The sequence below is a fragment of the Coturnix japonica genome, chromosome 3 (assembly GCF_054131305.1).
Source record: "Coturnix japonica strain WE chromosome 3, WE-NBRP24, whole genome shotgun sequence".
In the NCBI taxonomy this organism is placed as follows: domain Eukaryota; kingdom Metazoa; phylum Chordata; class Aves; order Galliformes; family Phasianidae; genus Coturnix; species Coturnix japonica.
In genome coordinates this window covers 91,242,347-91,257,763 of record NC_140665.1, presented here as the reverse complement: position 1 = coordinate 91,257,763, position 15,417 = coordinate 91,242,347, and the positions used below count along the sequence as shown (strand labels likewise).

The window sequence follows — 15,417 nt, the reverse complement described above, 5'->3', positions numbered from 1 at the left end:
ACTCCGCTCCTGTATGAATTTCAGAATCCATTTTTACTAATTCCTATCTAATCCATCTCTGATACATCCATGATCCTATGATTCTGTCTATGGTACCTATTATCCTATAAGCACACTTAGCTAAAAGACTCCTCCTACCTGCCATAACAAGAAGCTTACTTGGCCTTCCATCGATTTCAAGTTGTCCTGATAGTATGTTGAAAACTCGGTTCTACTTCTTGTCTCCTGAATTAGGGGAGGACAAATTAAAGCCTTCCATCCCAATCGTTTCCATCTCAGTGTATTAAGAATCAATTGGGAAAAGATAACTATGACTCAGCTGAACTTCTCATTCCCCTCTTGTTAGTCTCATGCTCTAAATGACACCATGAGTTCTGATGCTTTGAACAAGTTCTGTAAAGCACCAACCAAACAGGTATAAGGAAGGCAGCTTGGAGGGCACATCTTGTTACTAAGGTGCCAATCGTGGAAATCTTTACTTCAGTGACTTTCAGTCTCACCAAGAATTAACGTGGCTTCACTGCATCTTGTTCACAACTCGACCTGAGACCATAGGAAACTCCCCCACATTCCACACAGCATTAGCACAGCACAGTGCAGAAGGAAATAAACACACAGCTTTGCCCACCGGAGCACAGCTTCAAATGGAACCAGCTCTTTATTACTAAATAAAATAATGTTCCCAGACATCAAAAAAAAGCAAAGCCCACAAGCCAGTGGTACGTTATTTCCAATGCACAGAATTATCAATGCTTATCCATTTGTTCACCTGCCATGCCAAGTTCCTTTATGTTCTTCAACACACTTAAATATCACTGTTTTGCAGCACCATTCATTTATCTTACACACCAGGAGAAGCACAAGTCACGACATCTATAGCTTCAGAACTCTGAAGCCTTAGACTTGCATTTTACCCATTAGAGTATTACAAGACAGTTCTTTATTTTGAAAAAATAAAGTGCCCGGTTTATGTACAAACTATTAAAATAATAGTTAAAAAAAGTAAACTTAAAAACCTGCCTAGAAAGCAGTGATGCCAAGCTGTTGCCTCCAGGGGATCCATTGAGTTTAAGAGCAGAAATCCTCAACTGCTTCCTTATGCAGAGGTAGTGGTTAAGTTGCCCATTACCCCCCATCTAGCAGAAGGCTGATGCCCACATTTCATAAAAGACGAGTAACGTTTTACCTAAGCATTCTAAGAATCAACACCTTTGGCAAAACCTAATAAAAAGGGATCTTGCTGTCAGAGCTACACTAGCCTCCTTAGAAGTACCAGTATCACCACACTTCTCAAGAGTGGGACTTGAACGCAAAAATCAAGGCACGCTGGCTCAATATGCTCAACACTTCCTTGCAAAGAGGGGAGCGTACACACACTAACTCGTGCCTCAGTCCCTTTAAAACTCTGCATCCAGGGTGAAGGAGTTGTCTGTGGGCTTCGACATGACTCCCATCCTCTGATATTCACCTACTCGCTTCTCAAAGAAATTGGTCTTGCCTTCCAGAGAGATGTTCTCCATGAAATCAAAAGGATTCTCCACCTTGTATATCTGAAACGCAAAGGCAATTCTATGGTCACTGGGGATTCTCTAATCTTTGATACAAGAAAACATTAAAAGAATAGGTAAAGAGGTGTACAATGATGCCACTGGTGGGCTAACTAGCTGAGTAAAGCAATCTTGGTCCCAAACCTTTCCTACTATGCTCATTTCTATCTTTAAACTGCAGATTATTCAGTGGAGAGAAGCATAGCAACTCTTATGTGGTTTTCATCAGCATCCTTTCACTTCTTATTCTGTGGTTATCCAAACAGTTTCCAACCGTGGGACTACTAACTGAGTTTATTTCAATAATGCTGCTGCCATTTTAGGATTAGGGTTTCAGGAAGAAATTAAACTTCATATGATCTTTTCCCTCATGACAGATTCCGTGTATTAGCCTTACCTTTCTAAATCCCAGTTCCAACATCAGCCGGTCTGCTACGAACTCGATGTATTGTTTCATTAAAGTGCAGTTCATGCCAATCAACTTAACAGGCAGTGCCTCCGTCAAGAATTCCTGCAGATAACAGAAGCACACTGTGTACAGAAGCTGGCATTCGTTCTGAGCTGCCTAGGGTAATGTTATACCCAACAGCTCACAGCTTTACACTTAATTGTAACCAAGTTCCCAAACAAGGAGCAGACAATTACCTGTTCTATGAGAACTGCATTCATGATGATTTCCTTTACTCTTTCCTCTGACGGTTTGTGTATCAAGTGCTTGAACATGAGGCAGGCAAAATCGCAGTGCAAGCCCTTGAAAGAATCATCAGGAAGTTCTTTAAAGAACACAGATTTAAAAGTACCGCTCCAACCAGAAGCACAGATATAGAGCCTACAGTCTAAGCATCTGGCCCCATCTGGAGTACTGTGTCCAGGTGTGGAGCCCTCAGTACAAAGACATGGAGATTTTGGAAAGGGTCCAGAGGAGGGACAGGAAGATGATCAGGGGGCTGGAGCATCTCCCCTATGAGGACAGGCTGAGGGAGCTGGACTTGTTCAGCCTGGAGAAGAGAAGGTTGCAGGGTGACCTCATTGCAGCCTTTCAACACCTGAAGGGAACTTACTCCCAGAAGGGGAGTAAACTCTTCGAAAGGGCTGACAATAGCAGGACACGGGGAAATGGTTTTAAGTTGAAAGAGGGAAGATTTAGGTTGGATGTTAGGGGGAAGTTCTTCACTAGGAGAGTGGTTAGGCCCTGGAACAGGCTGCCCAGGGAGGTTGTGGATGCCCCATCCTTGGAGGTGTTCAAGACCAGGTTGGATGGGGCCCTGGGCAACCTGATCTAGTAAATGTGTATGTTTGGTGGCCCTGCCAGGCAGGGGGGTTGGAACTACATGAACCTTGAGGTCCCTTCCAACCCGGGTCATTCTGTGATTCTGTGAAGCACCATCATGGTACTTAGTATCTACTGGTATCTACACACAACTCTGCCTAACCAGGAAGATGTACACTTGAATTCAGGCCATTCCAACTGCACATGTTCCCACAGCACTGAGCAAGAGCTGGTGAGAAACCTGATGCTACTTAAGTTAAATGGTGCTTTCATTCATTTGCTGCTCTAAGATCCACAATGCTTCATATTTACACACTTCAGTGAGCTTTACATACTGCCCATTTCTAAATGTATTCCTGCTGTAGAATAGAGGCTCCAACAAGCTACATGGCACACTACCATCTTGACTGCTGGAACTTGATTCTTACCTCATCTCTACTGATGAGCTCATTAGAAAAAGTGAGTCCAGGCATTAAACCTCTTTTCTTCAGCCAAAAAATGGATGCAAAAGAGCCAGAAAAGAAGATTCCTTCCACTGCTGCAAATGCTACTACACGTTCTCCTATTAAAAGAAGACAGATGGATATCAACCATGAAAACTTATCAGGATTAATACTCAGTTGTGATAAGAGCAGCAAGCAGTCCTCCAAACAGGAATGAAGGAGCTTCTACTGAAGTGTGCTACAGCTTATCCCAACAACTATTATAGTAAAGGCTACTGGATAACAAGTGAAGCTTTAAAACATGATAAATGGTAACAGTAGCTGAAGGCAAGAATCCCTCCCCTAGGTTAACAATCAATCCCACCTCTTTCTGAAGGCTGCACAAAGTAGTCATTTTAGCAACAAACTGAAGTCACTGTTTATCCCTCTATCAAGAGAGACACTGGCCTCAAAGGATACTTTATTACTAATAAAATTGTGACCACTTCCATCTCACCTTCAAAGTGAGGCACCAAGAATCAATAGGGTAGAGGAGCCATAGCCTACAACAGTTAAGAGTCCTCTGGTAGAGAATGGCCAGCACCATTCTGGTCAATTATGCTAACGAGCATTTATTCATCCATTTGATATCCCTGTGAACTGTGAAGTCTAGAGAAATAGCGGTTCCTCTGTTCTGCTAGGAGAGGAATCCCACTTTGCTTCCAATAGATGTGCTCACCGTATGTTGCTTTCTTGTCCCCGATCCAGCGTAGGGCCCAGTCAGCCTTCTTCTTAACACACGGTAATGTTTCAATGGCATTAAAAAGGAATTCCCTGAAAAGCAGTCATCAGTACGAGACATCAGGACAACAAGAAATTCAGCATTCGTAGCCATAGATACATACACTCTTATTTGTCTCATGTCTTTTACAGTTGCATTCCTTAGTTTCAGTGGAAAGCAGTTTCAGTTTCACTCAAATGAGATCTCACAACTTAAAAGCAGATATTTTTGATCGAGGTTGCTCCTAAGCAGCACTTTTAGCAGTATTTTATTGAAATCTTGTTTAAAACCCAGTTTTCGCTTCACAGTAACTGGTAGGCAACACATCCTAACAATTAAGAGCTTCAAACCATGCATGACAAGGCAATACAAACCTCTCTTTAGAATCTTTAATGTATGTGTCAATGAGAAGACTGTACATTTCTGAATGTATATTTTCCATGGCAATCTGGAAGCCATAGAAACAACGTGCTTCTGTGATTTGCACTTCCTGACTGAACCGCTCCACCTAGAGGAAACAAACGAGTATTTGTGAGCACACTTATAACCAAGCTGCAGGTCAGAGGCATTAATGCTGCCTGCAATTACTACTGCTCAGCCCAGAGAACTCTGCAGATCAGCTCCAGATGTGTGGGCTTCAAACAGCAACATGAAGAGCAGTAGCAGCCCCTCATAGCACACTCACCACCTCTCCAGGCAAGCTGAACACATTACTAAGGGCAGCAATGCTCCCATCAGGCTCTTTCCACACTCACCAAGTTCTCATTCACGATGCCATCGCTGGCAGCAAAGAAGGCGAGGACGTGAGAGATGAAGTACTTCTCCTCGGGCTTCAGGGACTCCCAGTGCTGAAGATCTTTAGACAGATCCACCTACACACAAGTAAGGGCATCTGAGATGTGAGCCAGCGCCCCGGGGCCACCCTGCACTGCGGCACAGCCAAGGGGAGCAATGGCGGGACACCTCACAGAATCACAGAATGACCCGGGTTGGAAGGGACCTCAAGGATCATGTAGTTCCAACCCCCCTGCCTGGCAGGGCCACCAAACATACACCTTTACTAGATCAGGTTGCCCAGGGCCCCATCCAACCTGGTCTTGAACACCTCCAAGGACGGGGCATCCACAACCTCCCTGGGCAGCCTGTTCCAGGGCCTAACCACTCTCCTAGTGAAGAACTTCCCCCTAACATCCAACCTAAATCTTCCCTCTTTTAACTTAAAACCATTTCCCCATGTCCTGCTATTGTCAGCCCTTTCGAAGAGTTTACTCCCCTCCTGGGTGTAAGTTCCCTTCAGGTATTGAAAGGCTGCAATGAGGTCACCCCGCAACCTTCTCTTCTCCAGGCTGAACAAACCCAACTCCCTCAGCCTGTCCTCATAGGGGAGGTGCTCCAGCCCCCTGATCATCTTCGTGGCCCTCCTCTGGACCCTTTCCAAAATCTCTATGTCTTTTTTGTACTGAGGGCTCCACACCTGGACACAGTACTCCAGATGGGGCCTCACAAGAGCTGAGTAGAGAGGGACAATCACTTCCCTATCCCTGCTGACCACCCCTCTCCTGATGGAGCCCAGGATCCCATTTGCTTTCCGGGACCAGAGCGCACTGCTGGCTCATGTTGAGTCTTTCGCCCATCAGGACCCCCAGGTCCTTCTCTGCCGAGCAGCTCTCAAGTACCACTCCTCCCAGCCTGTACAGGTGCCTGGGGTTACTCACCTCCTCCGCCGTCCAGAAGGAGGCCTCGGCCTTCTTGTACATCTGCCAGATGTCGTGGTACTGGATGGGGAAGATGACGAACCGCCGGGGGTTCTCCCGCAGCAGCGGTTCATCCTCCTCCGCGCCCCGCGCCACCTGCGGGGGACACAGAGCGGGTCAGGACGGCACCGCGCCATGGGGAGCAGGGCCGGGAGGAGAAGGAGAGGGGGAAGATGGCGGCCAAGGGGGGCCCGGGGCCGCGGGCACTCACCGGCTTCACTTCGCTCTGCTGGAAGATGTTGCGCGCTGTCTTGCTGGCCAGGACGCGGCTGCTGCTGAGCGCGGGGGGCTGTGAGGAGAGAGAGCGATGAGAGCGCCGTCATAGCGGGAGAGAGGCAGGAGGAAGGAAAGGAGGGAGGAAGGAAGGGCGCTCACCGTGTTCTCCTTGTCGCTCAGCGCCAGGTTCTTCATGGGGGACAGCCGGGGCTGCTCCTGCAGGGCGGACAGCGGGGCGCGGGCAGACAGCATGGCGACAGCGCGGGAACGGAGTGGGCGCGAGAAAGGAATGGGCGCTTCTTTATATCCCCTTCGAACTTGGCGCCAGAACACCCGGCCGCCAATCACAAATCACGCCGAGCGCGCGGCCTCCCGCCCCATGACGCCTATTGGCTGGAATGGAGGGCGGGATCCGCCTCCCATTGTAGAGGAGAAGGCGGGAGAAAGGAGCAAGGGGGGCAAAAACGCGCCAAAGTGAGGAAGTCCCGCGGCACGGCGGAGCGGGAACAGAGCGGGAACAGAGCGGGCACCGAGTGACTGCGGGGACGGGCTGGGCCACAAGGACCGGGCTGTGCCATGAGCCATGGGCTGTGTGCAGCTGGGTATCACAGAACTGTAGGGGTTGGAAGGGGCCTCTAGAGATCATCGAGTCCAACCCCCCTGCCAAAGCAGGTTCCCTACACCATGTCACACAGGTAGGCGTCCAGGTGGGTCTTGAATATCTCCAGAGAAGGAGACTCCACCACCTCCCTGGGCACCTCCCTGTTATCGCTATGGGCCAGCTGCTCTTTGTGGTGGTGGTACACGGCCTGAGCTCTGCACACCGAACAATGGCTATCAAGCAAGCCCTGTCACAAGAACCCAGCTGTATGCATGCTGCCTTCACGTAGCGCCACATCAGGCTTCGTTAGCTTGATTCTTCCTGAATCGAGGTGGAAAATTACTGGCCGTCCCCCCTCACAGCGCCCATCAGTCACTAAACGAACACTGAGCGTTCCTTTGGGTTACATTCCTCTACGTTTACTACTACGTTTACCTGAAGGCACCTCCAGCTCCCTCCTTCCTGAGCAGCAAAGGTTGTTCACGTTAAGCACAGCTCTGCTGCACCTCAACTATTGCTGCTGCAGCACCGGCTGCTGGCCGCAGGAATCCAGCCTGCTGTGTCTGCAGGACGGCCGGGAGCCCCACGACTGTAGGGCGCAGACTGGGCTGTGATCCGCCCCCCGGCGGACTTAACCCGGCGGGGACGGGAGAGGGAGCCCGCGGCCTCCGAACGGCTCCGAGCGGGGAAGCAAATGAGCAACTGTAGGGCGAAACCCTGCTGGTAACTCCTAGCGCATGTCATGTCTTCTTACTTCTTACTTCTCCATCTCAGGAGCAGCGGATGGTGCAGGTCGCACCCTCAGTAGTTCTGCAAAAGCCCAATAAACCTGCCATCCCAGGAGGCCGAGAGCCACCCCTCTGAGATACCTGCCCCCTGGGGACCCTCATGGCATAAGGGTGCATTGAGCTCTAATGCACACAGCACGGTGGCCCCTGACATGGTGCCAGCTGTTGAGTCGGGGCTTTGCCTGCTCCAACTGACTCAGCTGGAAGCAGGCTGGCACCAAGCCCCGCCTGGAGCAAGGCACTGCCGTCAGCACAAAGCGAGTCCATGCACATGGCTTTGGAGCACACCGGTTATTATTCCCATCATTATTACGCCGAGGCGTCAAACAAGATGCTGGAGATTAAACGGCAACAGTTAGCACACTAATGGCTATGCTGGCGTGCAGCCCCACACCCCGCTCCACACCATACCTGCACAGAAGCACCAAGGACACCCTCCAACAGCCCCCACAGACCAAGAGCTCTTTATCAAGTCACAAACATGCATTGACATATTGTCAGCCAAGGGACGTGTCCAAGGGGCTCTTTCACGGCCCTTCTAGCTGTGGTTTTAAAGAAAGAAAGAACCTTCTAATTAAATACGTCTTCAAAAACCCACCCCATCATCAGTTGGTTCAGCACTGGTTCTCCTGAGGATACGGGAGCGATTTAGACCAGCCAACAAACCCTCTGCTGTGCCCTGTTCTGTCTTATGCAGAGCAGAGGTAACCACATCCACCTGAACAGAGGCAGGGAGGCTTAATTAACTAATAGTTACACAATGCTTTCACAGGGAAATCTTGTGTTTACAGCTTCGTTTGGTAATAAACAGTGTCGATGTCTCCAGAAGTTTAACACCCAATCTGTGTAAGGGACGTTTTACAAAGCTCAGCACCAAAATCCCTGTTATTAAGCAACCTATTATTCCTATGTAAGTGTGCTCCTGTAGAAGCCCCGACATGCCTGAGAAGAATCAGGCAGTAGGCAAAAGTCTGACTGGCTCGTGACTCAGTGACATGAAGTCATCCTGCTTTAACTAACTGTGAGCTCTACACAGCTGAGGGGATATAACAAAGGGATGTTCTTTGTGTATTCAAGGTGAGCCCAGCTCTGATGGCTTATCTGAACACAGGGGTGGGGGGAGACAGAATGATTTGGGGCTAAAAGCTGATCCAGTTTCTGTCACTGGTCCTGGTCCTACATCACTCCCTTGATGCTTGAATCTCCATACAAGCAGAGGCAACAAGCCCAGGTTCCCCATGTTTGGTGTGCTCAGCAGCAGATCCAGGGCCAACTACTCAAGGGGTGATTTGCTCTGCCAAGCTGCTTTGTTTCCATCTGTTAATCAGTGACAGCACGATGGGCAGACAAGCATTTACAGCTCATGATGCCATTGGCCTGGTGCGATGCTGGTCACCTGTGTGGGACCCAGCCAGAAACGCCACCCAGAGAACTGGACTTCAGCCTTCCTTGCAAACAGATGTAGCCTCAGAGGATCCATCTGTGTTGTAAATAAGGCTGGCCAGGGCTTGTGCATGACCCAGAGGCTTTGTGACACAACCTGGCTGCCTCTCTACCACGCTGGTCTCTCACTGAAGCTGGAGGGCTACACCCAAACCATGCAGTGGCAGCGCAGCCTGGTGGCCTACCCCAAAGTCTCTGAGCCTCTTGGCCAGGCTGAAGGCCAAGCACAGGGACTGACCTTCAGGCCACAGGTGGGTATTCTGACCACTACAACCTTCCTTCTTCTCCCCCTGGGATGGTCTTTTCCAGCAGGACCAACAGCTTTATGTTCCCCCAGCTGACACAACACCCTGGCAAACCCAAACATTGGGATGGGATGGGCCTCATGGCCGTTACCTGCCCGCAGGGTCTGCTGCCAACTCAAAGCAGGTTGCCCTGGGCCAGGCAAGTTCTGACGGGATGGAGAGCCCCAGCCTCTCTGAGCAGCCAGCTCAGTGCTTCACCACCTCGGGGTGAAGAACTTTCCCTCATGCTTGATGTGAATTTAGCCTCTTGCCGTTTGGTCCTAATCCAGCTCCATAGACACTTGAAAGCTGAGATAGATGAAAGGAGGGTCTGTTCACAGCTGATGCTGCCAGCAATCCCATTCACACCACCTTCTCCATACAAAACCTGGGAGCTCCTATCTTGCCTCACCACTTAGTGGTGGTCCTCTGCCCTGTTATATCAGGGCTCACTTTGGCAGCTGTTACAGACCCCCATAATCCCTGAGCCTGCTCAGCAGACAGAGGGCTCATGCACCAAAACAGTTCGTGCATACCACAGACAGATCAGCCATGATCGTGTTACAGCCTCTCAGCAAGTTATTCCAGGACCGGAGCCACTGACATTATTCCAGCACATGCCTGTAACCAGCCTGTGTGTGGGACACTGCCCTGCAGCCTGCTGAGGGCACACAGGGACAGCCAGAGTAGCCCTGCTGCCAGGTGACAGCCCTGTCAGCTCGTGTAGATGTCTGAATACCAGGTCAGCTTTATTGCCTGCTGGTAAAATATTAACCTCAGCTAGTTTTTTTTTTTTCCTCCGTGCAACTGGAGAAACAAATCAGATGCTGTCCAGGAAGCAATAACAGCTTCTGCTTTGGGAAAACAAACCTGGTACCACCAGACCAGGCTGCCCAGAGCCACATCCAGCCTTGGCCCTGAAGTTCCTTTCATGTCACACTGGGACAGGGTCAGAAGCATGGGATGTGACCCCACACCAACCCCAAAGAGCCATCACCATTATGTTTCACAGGATGTTTGGGGCTAGAAAACCCATGTGCAGGCAACACCTGGGAAAAGGCTTTGGAAGTGAGGCCAGCTGTAGTGTTGTGTGATAGAGGCACTGTGATGTGAGCAATGCAAACAGCCCTTCTGCTGTGAGCCAGTTAATGCTAAAAGGCAGATTAATAACTAAACCTGCTCACTGAGGGGTGATGCCGGCACGGCACTTTGCCATGGGAAAGATTCAGCCTTCCCTGCTCCCTCTGTAGAGATCAGCCTCCTCAATGTACGGTCTGTAAGTGCCCTAGAGAAGTTCTGGTGGGAACAGAAGCCTGAGAAAATAAAGCTCTGCAGGCTGTGTTTGGGTTCTTACAGAGGCAGGATCCTGTTATTCCTTTTATCCTGTGAGTGAGCTCCTTCCTGGCTCTCTGGCCTTCCAGCAGTGAAGGTGATGACACCGCTCCTGTGGCAGCTGCTGCCATTCCCCACCGTGCCCACTGACCACGGCCCTCAGCGCCACATCTCCATGGTTCCTGAGCAGATCCAGGCTCAGTGACTGCACCACCTCCCTGTGCAGCCTGTGCCGCTGCATCACCACTCAGTGTCTAAGAAATGTTTCCTAATATCCAACCTGAAGCTTCCCTGGTGCTGTAGTAAAGTCACAGCGCTGCCCACATCCTCGCCCCTCACCACCCTCCAGCCCGGCCCTCCCTGCCCGGCTCGGGGCCGCCCCGCAGCGAGGCGGCCCTTGGCGACGGCCCCGACTCCGACTCCGGCCCCGTCTGTGTTGTGGCGGCCATGGGCAGCGGCAGCAGCCGCCGGCGGGGCCGTGTTGGCGGCGCTCCGAGGCAGGAGGAGGAGGCGGCTCCGCTCCCAGCCGCGGAGGAGCGGCGGGCACCGGGGACGGAGCTGGAGGCTGCCCCGCCCGGCCCCGCCCAGCCCCAGCCGGAGGTGAGTGCCCGAGTGCCCGGCGTGTCCCGAAGGGCGGCGGGGCCGGGACGGTTCGGTCCGTGATGGGGAACGGGGGGAGCTCGGGGAGCAAGTGGAGCTCGGGGCCGGAGCGCGGCGCCTCCTCGGAGCTCAGCGGCCGCTCCAACACCGCGCTCGGCTCCCTGTTCTCGCAGAATAGTTCCGGTTTTCCGGACGTTCCTTTAGAGAGAGCGGAGATCTGCTTGTTTATTTCCCTGCCCCAAATAACAGCCCAGTCTCTGTGGCTGTCGGGAGGGGCCGGGGGTTGGGGCAGGCCGTGCAGCACAGGGCGGTGGGCACGGAACGGGCTGCTTGCAGGACCAGCACTGTCTGCTCAGTGCTCCTTGTCTTTAAAAACAGCCCGAATTCAGCAGTGTCAGCCCCCTCGGTCACACCCACGCAGCTGTGCTGCAGCTGTGCTCCCAAAGCCGCCCCTCCTTGGATGTTTAATCCACAGCATCACTCAGCAGAGCACGGCTCCTCTTTGAGCTGGCACATCCCCGCCACATCCTCAACACATCCCTGGGCATCCTTGACACCATCCCCTGCCCAAGAACAAGCACCAGGCTGTGGCATTTTGTCACTTCCCCGCAGATCTCAGAGCTCCAAGTGAAATAGGTGCTGCTGCTGCTGACAGATCCCTCGCAGAAGGTGGGAGCTGGTTTTGCAGATGGAAGCAACTTTTTGCTAACCGGAGCCGCTCCGTCCTGATGACTAATTGATTCTGTTTTCTGCCCACACACCACGTACAGCTCGTAACACACAGTCAGCCACAAAGGGAAGAAGGCCTGTCTTCCAAGCCCATCCTTTGCCCAGAAGTGCTGGGAATGGGTTCTCAGGGTGGGAACCCCAGAGGTGGGTTGGGGTGCAAATGTGGCTAATGAAACACAAAGACGGCTTTGTATCATCATAACTGAAACACGTGATGTTTATTCTTTCCAAGGCCTCCTCTCCACGACGCCCCTCAGACCCAGAGAACAACAACATCAGCAACGAGTGAGTAGCCCCTGTTTCCCTTTCCCCTGCTGTGCTTTTTGTTGCCGTCATGGCCACCCGGGAGCCCTAAGAACCCATGTGAGCTCCCATGCTGCAGCAGTTAGAGACAGGGATCATCAGGTAGCAAGGGAGAGAGGTGGGGATCTGCTGCTCTGGGCATCCAACAAACAAAACCTGAACACTTCCCTCCACAAACAGCGATGCTGGCTGTGTCCCCAGGTCTAGTAACAGTTTCATGCGCGTGTTAGAGAAGCCAAGATGAAATTAAAAGGCTTGGTAAACCATCTCCTTGCACTAAGGAGGGATCCCTTTCAATGCTAGGCTGTCACACAGCCCCTCTGCCCTTGAGGTATGTGTTAAACTGAAGAGCAGGGAGGAAAGAAAAAGAGGTAAGGAGACTTCATAGAACTACAGCATGGTGGGGGTGGCAGATCCCTCTGGGTCCATTGGGCCCAGCCCCTGCTCCAATAGGGACACCCAGAGCAGGGTGCCCAGCACCTGCTGTCACCTAAAAGAGCAGCCACGTGAGATAGAGGCTGGAGGAGTGACACCAAATAACCGCCTAAATCGGGCTCTAATGAACACCCTCCAAGCGGGAATGTGTGTGTGTTCTTTGCTATATCACGTTACCTCTTTTTTTTTTCCCACACACCAACAGTCCAACCAATGGAATGACACGGCTCAGGAATGTCACAACGATCTTCTAATTGCTCTCAACCCCTGTGTCATGCACAGTGTTATCCAAGCGTGGCTTTGACCCATTTTTTGGCTGCTAGGTCTTGCTGAAGGCATTTTAATGATTAATCCTGTACTTTCCCATCCTCAGCAAAAAGATAAAAAACAGTGGCCTAGATTCATCCCACCTCGCTCTGACTGGACTCGTTCAGGTGGGGTTAAGGAATCTGGGGCTCTGCCCCAGAGGGTGGTGGGCATGGAACAAGCTGCCCAGGGCAGTGGGCACAGCCCTGAGTGCTGGAGTTCAAGGCATTCAAGGCCAGGCTGGATGTGGCTCTGGGCAGCCTGTGGTTGGCGACCCTGCACATGGCAGGGGGGTTGAAACTGGATGATCATTGTGGTCCTTTTCAACCCAGGCCATTCTATGATCCCATGATTTAATAACCTGCTCCCTCCACCCACAGGTGCCCATCGCAGGGCAGTAAGCAACCCGTGGGGTGCCCGGCCATCTTGTACCATGGCTCAGAAGAGGAGCTGATGGCCAGCATCGAGCGGGAGTACGGCTGCTGAGCTCCACGCGGGGCGTATCTGGAGCAGCAGAGCTGCCAGTGGAACAGTGCAATGCCTGGGATGGTGCGGAGCTGTGCAAGGAGCCAGACCAAAAAGAGCACACCTTGAGAATCAGCATCTCGAAGCTCCTTCTGAAATGGCTTTTTTACTAGATTTACTAGAGTTTTGTTGAGATGTGGGGCTTTGAGGGAAGAAGACCTTTGACTTGTCCTGGCAGGAAGAAAATACAGCAAGATCACTCCAATTAGATCAGACTTTGGGAGCATGCTGTGAAATGCAGCAAGCTCGGATGCATTTCTGCTCCCTGGCAGAAAAAATCACTGCATTGTATCCTTAGCTGGTCCAAAGTAAAACAGAAGGGCTGGGTCTCTGAAGAAAATAATGCTTTCTGTGCTCCCTGTGCAGCAGGGAAGTTGCAGGGTTTCTGCCTTTGTTTTACCTGTGTCTTAATGTATCATGAGCAGCTGCTTCTTATCAGAAGGAGAAAAATCTTTCTAATTTCTGTCTTTAGCTGAAGCATTCAAGGCGTCAGATGAAATACAGAGTGTGAGTGCAAGAGGAAATAATACATAATACATCTTAAGATGCTGTATTATGACATCTTTGTCATTCCAGATATTTGTGCAAGTATATGGACCTGTATGCTACATACCTTTCAATAAAGGCCACAGTAGTGGTTTGAAGCAGAGTCTCCTGGAACAAAAAAGCCTGTTTTGAATGCAGGCACTTCTTGGAGGGAGCAGAAATAGTGAGGTTTGGGCCCGTGGCTGGAGCAGACTCCAGAGAGATCACAAGGGAGAAAATAGAATCTGAAGCGTTCTTCTCATCTAAAAGAAAAGCTGTTCCAGGGAAGGGCAGGCTCTGTGTGCGTGTATGAGATGCGCTCGTGGCCATCTGCACACACCAGGAAGTGAGCGTTACCCAATTTCCTTCTCCCACGCTCCAGAACTGAGGCAGACACTGAGGGAGCCCGTGTTTGCTGGAGGAAGAAACTGATCATGAAAGTAACTGCCTCAGTGCCAACGCGCCCCGCGGAGGAGCCATCCCACAGCACTCTGTGATGGCTGTGAGCGCGGCTGAGGTGTCACGGCATCCTCAGTTGTCTACAGCTTCCTCAGCCCATGCGCTGCCATTTCCTGACTCATCATCCGCTGCTCCTGCATGTGTGAGTTTGCCTTTTCCTGGCCACGACCTGCCTTAAGCAGGAGTCAAATGTTTCTGCGTCTAGAACAAGATAAGATTTTCTTTCAAGGTCTCAGTATATAAGTGAAGCAATCTGTAGTTATTAGGTAGAAGTCGTAGGTGCAAAGACTGCAGCTCCTGTCTGTCCAGCTGTATGAAACAAAACTACTGATTTTTGGTGCTGGACAAATAAGACCTGAGTAATAAAGGATCCTCCCAGGTTATAAACGTGTTGCAGTAGCAACCAAAAGCCAAACTTCCTGATGTAGGAACTTCTGAGCAAAAAAGAGCAAAGTCTTCCTTTCTGCACCATACACAGTGCAAGCATTCGCTGCCAGGGGGGAGCACAGAGCTGCATGTGCACACACTCCCCAGCACGTCTGCTGCCCGTGGGATGATGGTGCAGCACACAAGCAGGGCGTGGGTGTTTTAAAGGTGAGGCGCAGCACTTCAGTACACCCAGCACAACGCTCCGGTGCGGGCCAAAAACTTGTTACCATTAATTATAACTACAGAGCTAAGTGTAAAAAAAGAATGACAGATTCAGCTTTCAACTGCAAAAGGCCCCTGCTGATTTCAGGGGAGTGCTGAGATCAGCAAGTCTGTCTAAATGAGAACAGCGCACTGCCCACAATGAGAAACAAGGCCTGTGTTTAGAACAAAGCCATGCAGGAGATCAGTGCATCCCTACAGACCTGCATTTTGCACATCCAGGTGAACAACAAGTCCCTGTCCAGCACCCAAATAAGTTCAATATAGGAGAGGTTGAAGATAAGAGTCCCGGAGGTTGAAACACTTCATAACAGGTGAGATTTGGCCAGCAAAACAGCAGCTGGCACCTCGCAGCACACACATATACCCACCTGTACAAGGGCTGCTGAGCCAGCACACAGCACAGAGCTCTGCAGCCACCCATCGCACTCCTCAGTCACATTTAC

General features: G+C 51.1%; 2 protein-coding genes across 2 annotated transcripts; one reads left to right on the top strand and one right to left on the bottom strand.

Moving 5' to 3' along the window:
• Window positions 1–639: 639 nt before the first annotated feature.
• On the bottom strand, window positions 640–6,268 carry RRM2 (ribonucleotide reductase regulatory subunit M2). The gene is made up of 10 exons (XM_015859481.3): window positions 6,150–6,268; window positions 5,986–6,063; window positions 5,736–5,870; window positions 4,776–4,892; window positions 4,395–4,528; window positions 3,979–4,073; window positions 3,246–3,379; window positions 2,193–2,297; window positions 1,945–2,058; window positions 640–1,550 (listed from the first exon to the last, which is right to left on the bottom strand). The coding sequence occupies exons 1-10, from the start codon at window positions 6,240–6,242 to the stop codon at window positions 1,398–1,400; spliced, it is 1,158 nt and encodes a 385-aa protein (XP_015714967.1). The 5' UTR covers window positions 6,243–6,268; the 3' UTR covers window positions 640–1,397.
• A 4,142-nt stretch (window positions 6,269–10,410) lies between these two features.
• Window positions 10,411–13,985, top strand: CYS1 (cystin 1). The gene is made up of 3 exons (XM_015859470.3): window positions 10,411–11,038; window positions 12,000–12,052; window positions 13,192–13,985. Exons 1-3 carry the CDS (start codon window positions 10,886–10,888, stop codon window positions 13,295–13,297), a joined length of 312 nt encoding a protein of 103 aa, XP_015714956.3. The 5' UTR covers window positions 10,411–10,885; the 3' UTR covers window positions 13,298–13,985.
• The last annotated feature ends 1,432 nt before the right edge of the window (window positions 13,986–15,417 follow it).

Bases quoted from the DNA above. Each gene is read 5' to 3' on its own strand.
- RRM2 (XM_015859481.3), bottom strand. From the start codon at position 6,242: ATGCTGTCTGCCCGCGCCCCGCTGTCCGCCCTGCAGGAGCAGCCCCGG. The intron at 2,298-3,245 runs GTAAGAATCAAG...GATTCTTTCAAG, and splicing joins AGCTCATCAGTAGAGATGAG to GGCTTGCACTGCGATTTTGC. The intron at 1,551-1,944 runs GTAAGGCTAATA...TTTGCGTTTCAG, and splicing joins TGGAACTGGGATTTAGAAAG to ATATACAAGGTGGAGAATCC.
- CYS1 (XM_015859470.3), top strand. From the start codon at position 10,886: ATGGGCAGCGGCAGCAGCCGCCGGCGGGGCCGTGTTGGCGGCGCTCCG. The intron at 11,039-11,999 runs GTGAGTGCCCGA...ATTCTTTCCAAG, and splicing joins CCGCCCAGCCCCAGCCGGAG to GCCTCCTCTCCACGACGCCC. The intron at 12,053-13,191 runs GTGAGTAGCCCC...CTCCACCCACAG, and splicing joins AACAACAACATCAGCAACGA to GTGCCCATCGCAGGGCAGTA.